This window comes from Sinocyclocheilus anshuiensis, unplaced genomic scaffold (assembly GCF_001515605.1).
Source record: "Sinocyclocheilus anshuiensis isolate Anshui unplaced genomic scaffold, SAMN03320099.WGS_v1.1 scaffold787, whole genome shotgun sequence".
Taxonomy (NCBI): Eukaryota; Metazoa; Chordata; class Actinopteri; order Cypriniformes; family Cyprinidae; genus Sinocyclocheilus; species Sinocyclocheilus anshuiensis.
Genome location: NW_015548230.1, coordinates 293,035 through 302,821, shown reverse-complemented (window position 1 = coordinate 302,821; position 9,787 = coordinate 293,035). Strand labels below are relative to the sequence as shown.

Here is a 9,787-nt window from a genome sequence, read left to right as displayed (position 1 = left end):
TGAGACAAAAAAGTAATATAGCCAAAACAACCGCATAGCCGCTCTTTAGTGTAGATGCATGTTGATTTTATCAGACTATGCCGCGATTATAAATGAGAGTGACTCCGGGTTAACATGTATTAAAAGGGGTCGTGTTTAGTCACTATTTAGTGTGGTATTTTTTGATAATATTCACTCATCATGACAGTAAAATAGGGCATTCTAAGTCAATATACTGCAGTATTTCCTCTCTCAATCAGTAGAGAATATGGTTAACACCCGGTCATGCATGAAAAAAAAAGACCATCATGTACCGTTAAACCAGTATAATTTTGAAAAATACCATGATGAAAAATGGGGGCAAAAACAAGTGTTGCGTTTATAATTTTGTTCAGTGTAAATTTTTGGACATACCGCCCAGCACTAAACGCAACTGTTTTCAACATTGATGAATGTTTCATTTGAGCAGCAAATCAGCATAATAAGACCGGGCCTCACCAAGCCGACTTCAAAGAATCGAAAGCCAACTGTGTTGTCACCCTGCGTCAGCTGCATCTAGACCAAAGAGCTGCGCTTGGAACACACCGCTCAGACTACAGCTGACTGCAAACTAATGCGTGCGTTCTGCTCCTGCGTGAGAGGAAATAACTGTCTATATCAGCGGGTATCAATAGTCTATATTCATCATTCAAAAGGAGAAACCTTAATTTTTCTTAATTTTAAGCAGCTCATGTTGTCATGAAAATATTCCTGTATTGGAATGCTCATGTAAGATCACGTAAAATTAGACCAGTCTTCTGTCTGAGCAGTCTTGACTTGCTTGCTTTAATCACTTTGACTTTAATTCTCATACACTGGCTCGTTCGCCAAAACTGAACATCCAATTAGAGTTCTCACTTTCACTGACAGCCCTGACACTGATTCAACATGCTGAATCGGGCAAACTGCCACTGACGAGAGCCGACGTGTAAAACACAACAACAAAAAAAAAGCCTGACAGACATTCACTAACAGCGAGACGTTGGCCAACCGTCAGCTTGGTGTGTCCTGCCTTTAGACTGATTTCTGAAGGATCATGCGACACTGAAGACTGGAGTCATGATGCTGAAAATTCAGCTTTGACATCACAGGAATACATGATATTTTTATATTACAATAGAAAACGGTTCTTTTAAAATCGTAATAATACTTCATAACATTACTGCTTTTACTGTATTTTTGATTAAATAAATGCAGCCTTGGTGATCTTAAGAGACTTCTTTCAAAAATCCCCAAATTTTTTAAAGGTACTTTTTGGACAAATATGTACGAAGTTTACTTAAGACTCTTCCTACACTCATAGATAATGTAGTGAATCTGTTCGATACAGTAAAAAATGGAGCTGGAATCCAGATATGACAGCACATTCCTGATACTCATCACAACTCGTAACCTTTCTCAAGAGTCAATGAACAGCATACAGCTATTTAAACTTGTGCTGGTATTCGGTAATACGATAAATCACGATATTGTTATCATGGGCACTTCAAAATACCGTGAATAACTATTACAAATTATTCCGATTTTTTGGAATGCATTTTAAGAATAGCTTACTTTTCCCATCAACTGGTTAAAATGCACAGCACCACCTGTATGCTGCGTCAAAGAAAAAACAAACAAACATGCATTTTCATTTGAATTACATCACACAAATTTACCACCTGACAAAATAGTTACGATTTCTTATAAGATCAGGTTGGTATAGATGAACATTACCTGGCAGGGGCAAGTTTACGCAGACTAAATGACTGAAAGTCCTGTGTACGTCACCAGAGAGAAGTTTGTCATTTCACTAGAACATCGAGTTATCACATTTTGATAAATTACATTAAATGTGAACAATTTACTCATGCATATGCTTAATTAAGAACTACAATATGCATTTAGAAAAACAAATACGGTGCATTTTCGTTTAAAGAGTCAAACCCTACATTTTCTGAGATTTTAACAGATTTATGCGTGTTGAACATCATTTAAGGCAATGTTGAGCTTATTTCCGCTATTTTCGTCTTACAGGTTTAAAGTCTACATTGTGGCGACGTCACAGGTTGTGACATGGCAAGGGACTATAGTACTTCGATGTTGGTGTCTCATATTTATTCATGAGACTTGAGTTTTCTTATCCTATGCGAAGAAAAGGTCTCTTAATTATTCATGACAGCACATGATGCTTTCCAATGACAGACCTGTCAAACAGAGATCGTGCAGTAGTTAGGCTATCATGGGTCGCAACTTAGTGTTTGCTTCTGTGGTGTAAAAGTTTGGGTGCGTCTGCATGGCTTTCCCCGCGATACTGCCAGGGCAGATGACGACACACACTAACGACACATTGAAACTGTTTGTGTGCAGCAAGCATATTTCTCACGTGAGCAAAGAGAACTGGAAAATGTTGGAATTCGGCCTTGCTCATGTGGCGTGAAGTGACGTGACATGTGGCCAAGTATGGTGACCCATACTCGGAATTAGTGCTCTGCATTTACCCATCCAAAGTGCACACACACAGCAGTGAACACACACACACCGTGAACACACACCCGGAGCAGTGGGCAGCCATTTATGCTGCGGCGCCCGGGGAGCAGTTGGGGGTTTGGTGCCTTGCTCAAGGGCACCTCAGTCGTGGTATTGAAGGTGGGAGAGAGCGCTGTACATTCACTCCCCCCACCTACAATCCCTGCCGGTACGAGACTCGAACCCACAACCTTTGGGTTATGAGTCCGACTCTCTAACCATTAGGCCACGACTTCCCCCATAAGCAACACGCTGCCCCGTGTGAGGCTCGAACTCACGACCTTCAGATTATGAGATTGACGCGCTGCCTAACTGCGCCAACGAGGCTTGTTCATCAATGCTGTACAGAACTTTTTTTTTGTGCATAATTATTTTCATATATTTATACATTATATACACACACACATTCATTGTGTGTACATAAACAATTATATTTATAATAATAATAATTGTGTATGTACGGTTATATTTTTTTAATTGTGATTAATCTAATTTATGCAACAGGGCATTCAGTCACAGATGGTTATCAGTGTATTTCATTGGATTTGAACTTTGCCAGCTATAAAAACCTTGTAATTTCTTCAGGGTTTACCCTGATTTTTAGTGAGTTGGTATTCATAGTTTTCAGTCACGTGACCTGTGCGGTGCCCTGGCGGGCAAAACAATGGGCCAACAGGGCGGCTTGCACTGGGATCTCCGTAGAAACGCAGCACAAGCCGGTCAAACTTCCTTCCGTTTCAAGCAACAAATATTTGAATCACCTGTCAACAGAAGAAAAGCAAAGATATGAACACAAACTGCAAGTTTGGCCCCTTGCGATCCATACACAGCACCCACCGACGTATTTCAGTCACTAAAAACCGCCAGGTTCCTGCAAGAGCTCGACTTCGGCAATGTTTCTTGTGGAGGATCCCTCACCTAAAGGCCAATTCACACCGCACCGACAAACGCCGACAGACGCCAACAGACTAGTCTGTCGGAGTTTGTTGGATCAGTGTGTTACCCCTGTCGGCATTGGTCGGAGTTGGTTTTAACCCGACTGAACATGTTTAATCGGCGTTTGTTGGGTCGTGGAATGTCTGAGCAGTGTGATATGATTTTCCAACAAACGACAACAAACTCTGACGTAATCTGACCTGGCCACGAACCGTTGCCATGATAATGAGGCAAGACTGCAAGTAGGTGCTGGGCGCGCTTAGGAAAATAACTTTAAAAATGGCAGGTTTGTGGACAAACCAGAAAGAGGAACAGTTTTTGGATCTTTGGGAGGAGAGGCCAGCAACCGCAACGCGAGGGGGAATGCGATCAGATCGATTGCTACAGCGCTTAGGAAATTTCACAACGGAAATTTATTTGACAATATATTATTATTATAATAAAACTGCCTTACAATATTACCAACGACATTAATAACAGTATCATTTTGATTGTTGTTACAAGATCATCCATTTTTCCCCCTAGTTAACTCTCCCGGACTTGAAGTCTGTTGGGGCAGTGTGAACATGACAGTTATTTTTCATCAAATTCTAAATCCAGCGGCCAACGTGTCTGTTGGCGTTTGTCGGTGCGGTGTGAATTGGCCTTTACACTGACACCAGGATGAAAGTGTACAAAAGTACCAACAGTCATATGTATTTTAGATCAGGGTGGTTCAATAAAGCCCCGATCAGACAGAATGAGTTTTTCAGGTTTGAAAACGCGAGGCACACCGCACTGCCTTTCTTTGAATTTAGAAAAGAGCAGTGCGCTGCAGTTTTTTTTATGTTGCTAGGCAACCACTGAATCAGCTGTCCTGCGGCTAAAACGCAAGGCGCCCGGGGCGCATAAACCGCACGCAAAACGCTCACTGCCAATAGAAAACAATTTTTTTTAAAAAAGGCAAAATACGCATTCTGTCTGATCGGGGCCTAATGCTGCCATTTAGGAGGTGAAGAACAAGAAATTCTTCATTATCAAAGCAATGGTGAGTACTAATTAAACACTAACTATCTAACATTAATCCATGGGTCGTTAATTTCAGAGTCATTTTAGTCAACGTTGTAGGGGAGGTCTGGGGCGACTTGGCCATTGTACCTGTATGGCAGACAAACTGAACAAACTGCAAGACCTGCACAGATGAAGCCCTGTGCCTGGAATGAGCCTAGTTCGGCAGCCATTAGGACTGTAGTTTATGCACCAGGGAGCCAGATAGCTTTCATAAAGGCCCAGAGAAAGAGATCTGTTGATGGGTGTGGTGACCTTCCCCCTGCCAAGCCTTTATACTAGATGAGAGCAACACACACAAAAAAAAAAACTAAAAATCAGAACTGCCAAGTAGGACAAAAGCTGCCATAGGGAAACCATGACAATGTGCAGAAACGTTTTTAATGCAACCTTGAAACACTCATTTTTCACAGCATTGTAGGCTTATACAAAAAACACTTACCTCATCTGTGATATTAGCAATGTACATTGTTGTGGTTGTCATTAATTACTATCATTTGATACTTGGTGTACAACCTTTTTTCTGTTTCCAGATGGGGCACTGAGCATGATAGTAAAGTAGTCAAGATGATGGAGAGCCACCACACCAATCTCGCAGTCTGGAATGGAGGGCTGGTCATTTTTAGCCTTCAATATCCATGGTTAGGGGCATCCACAGATGGCATAATATCACGTGACTGCCATGAAATGGGTGTGTTGGAGGTGAAGGCACCCAGCAACCTTCACTATAGCACTTTAATTGAGAAAAGCAAAGAGGACAGCACATTTAGTCTCCAAGAGGTTAAGGGTAAACTTTCACTGAAGAAGGACCATCAGTACTTTAATCAGGTGCAGACACAAATTTATCTAACACAAGTAAGCTACTGTGACCGTGAAATCCACAATGAGAGAATTCTGCCTGACCCTGACTTTTTTGACACCATGTTTGAAAAGGTACACACATTTGTCTAGAAATGCATAATTCCAGAGCTACCAGCAAAAGTGTTCACAGCTCCTATTCTAGCAACATCACACCACCAAACCATCTGAAGACAAAGGCTGTTACTGTGGGGTGCCTGTCCTGCATAATGACGACATACCTGAGTGCAAGTCAGGGATCTGTAAAAGACAGTACATTCACAAAAGTGGTTTAAAACTTGACACCACACATTTAAAAATGTCAAGTTGGAAATGCAGTGACTGTAAACGGGAGATAGTCAAACAAAAGCGGAATAACAGAAAAAAAAAACCTGAACACAGTTTAAGTTTGAAGCATTTTATTTAACAGAATAATATATTTTATATTATAATTTGTTTCATTCACAGACTTGACATCAAATAAGTTATGATTAAAAATATGAATTAATCATTGATGTAAATAACAATCCATTGTGCACCAACCCTTTTTAAATGTTTAGCCCATTTAAAAAGTGTTCAAGCGACAGCTGAAAACTCATCTCTTTCGACTCTACTTGACTTCATCCTAAATTTAAAAAAAAAAAAAAAAAAACTTCGTCTTTCTGTTTATTTATTCCTTCACTTTCTAGCTTGTACTTATTTGCACAATACCTAAAACTTGGTATTACAAGCACTTCCTGTGTCTGTTTGCCTCTTTAAGAAGAATCGCTTTATGTATTCCCCAATTGTTTTGCTTTGGATAAAAGCGTCTGCAAAATGTAAATGTGTAAATGTAGCCCAAAGGAACAGCTGATGAAGCCAAATTTGTCAGTGCACAGCACACATGGACTATTTTATCTAGAGTTGTTAGACCTTTGGGCTGCTCAGCTTCACACATCTGAATTCCTACTGCACTTTGAAGTATGGTGTACCGATTCCTTGCCTCACCAATAACTCTCTCAACACGAATCCGAACTGATGCAAGTCTTCGTTTGGACTCCCAATTCCACTGGACCCAGTTGCTTTTTCCCCTCTAGTAAAAGCTGGGATCTTGAGCTCAGCATTGTACAGACCAACTGAGCCTGCCACATCAAACCCTCTATCACCCAATAACACATCTCCTGGGTTGAGGTGATCTAAAAATCCAAGTATTTTTCTGATGTTCTGCCATCGTTTTATATAAAAGAAACTGTTCCTTGTGGTGTTACGCCAATTAGTTATATCCTGGTATGGTGATGTTTGTATTTTGAGTAGGTCAGTGCTCTTGCTCTTCGGTCTCAGAAACAGTCAATAATGCAGGCACATTTGCGAAAGACCAGTCTAAATATCATAGGCACTGAGAGCTGAAGCCCTTCTCGAGTTGGCCAAAACACAAGTGCTGGAACAAGTCTCGCATTTAACACTTAAATCGTGTTCTGAAATGTTCTGCTGGCGGTTGGAATTGAGATCTTTAATATACAACTGAGCAATGAACGGGGAAGGTTCGTTTTCAGCCTCATAAGAGTTAACAGCAGTTGCTGGAAGGGAGAGTTTGTACCAGTCTGCAAAAATGTTATCACAAATGTCAAAACTACTTGCAACTTGGAATATGTGATTCCAAGGGATTCCAGTCATTGGTTTTACTTTTACATCGTCTTTTTCAAAAGCCAGTTCATCAAGTGTTCCTCATTTAATAATGTCTTTCAGCTTTTGGTTTTCCTCCCTAAGGACATTACATTCCCTCTGCAATCTATCAATCTTTTCCCTGCATTGTCTGTTGTTCATCCTCAGCAGGTGGTGCCAGCTCAGCATCAGGCAATTCTAGGAGGTCATCCACTGCATCTTGCTTCTTCTCAACCCTCTTGTTCTTCATTCTGTCAAACCTGTCCTTTCTGTCTTCCTCTTCCTTGTGGCTGGTGTGTGAGAGAACCGATGGAACCCTGTAAGGAGACAACGGGTCATCAGATTTGGCACCTATAGTGAGAGAAGAGAGTTTATGTGCAACAAGTTGGAAAAAAAATTCAGTTAAATGAGTACCATTCCTACAGCCTGGCTAAACAATCTCTCCCATAAACAGCTGCTGATAAATATTCACACTGAAAGTAAACCTTTCCTTTGATTATATCTTATTACAACCTCTATTCCAAAAAATTGGGATGCTATGTAAATGTATAAAAAGAGAAAGCTTCGCGAGTTTATATTATTGAAAAACAATAGTTTATCAGTCTGAGCACAAGAATAATATATGTGACCCTGGAGCACAAAACCAGTCTTAAGTCGCTGGGGTATATTTGTAGCAATAGCCAAAAATACAGTGTATGGGTCAAAATTATCAATTTTTCTTAGCTTATTTATTCAGCTTTCAGATGATGTATAAATCTCAATTTCGAAAAATTGACCCTTTTGACTGGTTTTGTGGCCCAGGGTCACATATGTGATCGAATAAAGGTGCAAAAGGATTTGCAAATCATTGCATTTTCAGTTTATTTATGTCTAACAGCATCCCAACTTTAATTTTAGCTGAAATTTGTGCAACTAATCAAGGCCACTGTAGTTATTGCATCAGTCCACGACAACAAACCATGCAAGAAGATTACATAAAGATGTGCTTTATGGCTAAAAATACAATGATTAATATATCCAGTGTTTAAGTGAGCTTACCTTTGATGAAGTGTTCACTGCAAATACGAGTGTACTTTCCCCAGGGAAAGAGGCATGTTTAATGGCACAAATTCCTCCTTTGTGGGTTTTCTTTCTGGGACTGGAATCTGTAGAAGCATAGCCCAGGCTTGTCTCCTAGTCAGTTAGTGCATCCTATTGCACAACAACCATCAATGGGCCACTGACAGATGACTTTTTGTTTAAAGTGCACTAGGTTTTAAGACTACAATGTCCCAAAACGCTGTGAACTCTAGACCCTCACTAGACAGCATTAAAATGTAGTAAGCGACATGAGTTGCCTTGATATGCTTCGAAATAAAGGTTCTTCATTGGCATCTATGGTTCCATGAAGAACCTTTAACATCCATGGAACCTTTCCATTCACAAAATGTTCTTTATAGTGAATTTATTGTATTTTTTAAATATGTTTTTAAAATGTTCTTCAGACTAAGAGAAAGGTTCTTTTAAGAACTGTTCAACTGAAGACTTCTATGGGGAACCAAAAGTGGTTGTTCTTCAGCATCACTGAGAAAACCCCCTTTTTATTTTCAATTGTGTAGCAGGCATTTTTGGTCATCATAGTCTAGTCCAGGGGTCTCCAAACTGTCCTGCAGAGTTTAGCTCCAACCCCAATTAGACACACCTGAACCAGCTAATCAAGCTCTTACTAGGCATACTAGAAACTTCCCAGCAGGTGTGTCGAGGCAAGTTGGAGCTAAACTCTGCAGGACACCGGCCCCCCAGGACCGAGTTTGGAGACCCCTGGACTAGTCTATTCTAGTCTAAGCCTAGTGAGCGGCCTACGATGATCAAAAATGCTGTCTACGTTGGACAATTCATACTAGCCCTATACTGTGTTGCTCAATAAGGTTGCAGTTCAATAGTCAGGAGGTTCACTTGATTCTCACACAGTGAAGCCCGAAAATGTATGAATGTAGATTACCTGAATATAAGACTATGATGCTTAAATATGCAGCTCTCTAGGATTTAATCCCAAGATGGCCAAAAACGCTGCCTCAGTAGACAGCACACTTAGTTTTGATTGTTATGGGTGAAGTCAGTCCAGTCATTTAAAACCCAACGCCGGTCAAAACAAACAGCTCTAAAAGATCGACAACACAACACTTGATCAAAACAACTGCAATGTGTTTTATATACTATAACCCTCTCCGAAAAACGCAACACACGCGTTTGTTTACACTCGACGACGCTATTTCTGGAGTAACAGTTCAACTAACGAGTCTGACTAACGGCTTTAGCTTAGCCTAGCATGCTACCGTGAACCCTCGGATCAAACAGCGTCACTGAAGCACGGAGAACACATTCACCCGCGTGAAACAGCACCTACCTCGGCCTCTCCCTCCTCCAGACTCCGCAGGCTCCATACCACCAGTCCCTGGATCAACAAGATCGTTAAACCGGTCGCGATTGCGAGTTTGTACCGTCTAAGGAGCTTCTGCACACGGGTGCTCGCGACCATCTTTCCCCCGTGAATCTTATATCGCATATGGCAGCGAGTCGCGTCGGCAGCGAGTGACTCACTCGGAGGGAGTCGACTCTGCAAATCAGACTGTGAACCGATCAGCGCCCTTTCAGGAAGCGTTGTGGTTCAGAGTCTTTTAACAAAGTGATTCTGATTCAAGTGAATCAAACTGAGAGTTATTTTATTGAACAGAATGTCTTTTTTTGACACATTCAATACAATTACAAATACAACCGTTTTCATATGCTATAGTAAACAATATTATAGGAATACATTAAA

At 40.8% G+C, this 9,787-nt stretch overlaps 1 protein-coding gene and 1 non-coding gene across 4 annotated transcripts in view; both read right to left on the bottom strand.

Moving 5' to 3' along the window:
* The window catches only part of LOC107654585 (xylosyltransferase 2-like), a 33,076-nt gene extending 23,534 nt beyond the window's left edge, over positions 1 to 9,542 (bottom strand). For 2 of the 3 annotated variants that reach the window (XM_016441728.1, XM_016441729.1), the window contains exon 1: positions 9,374 to 9,542. In XM_016441728.1, coding sequence (XP_016297214.1) covers positions 9,374 to 9,532 — 159 coding nt within the window. In that variant the 5' untranslated portion in view covers positions 9,533 to 9,542. Of the gene's footprint in view, positions 1 to 4,951; positions 5,004 to 9,373 lie in introns of those variants that run through there. The other variant, XM_016441730.1, reaches the window with a different exon arrangement.
* On the bottom strand, positions 2,780 to 2,853 carry trnam-cau (transfer RNA methionine (anticodon CAU)). The gene has a single exon. It is a non-coding gene; the product is annotated as a tRNA-Met (tRNA).
* Positions 9,543 to 9,787: the final 245 nt, after the last annotated feature.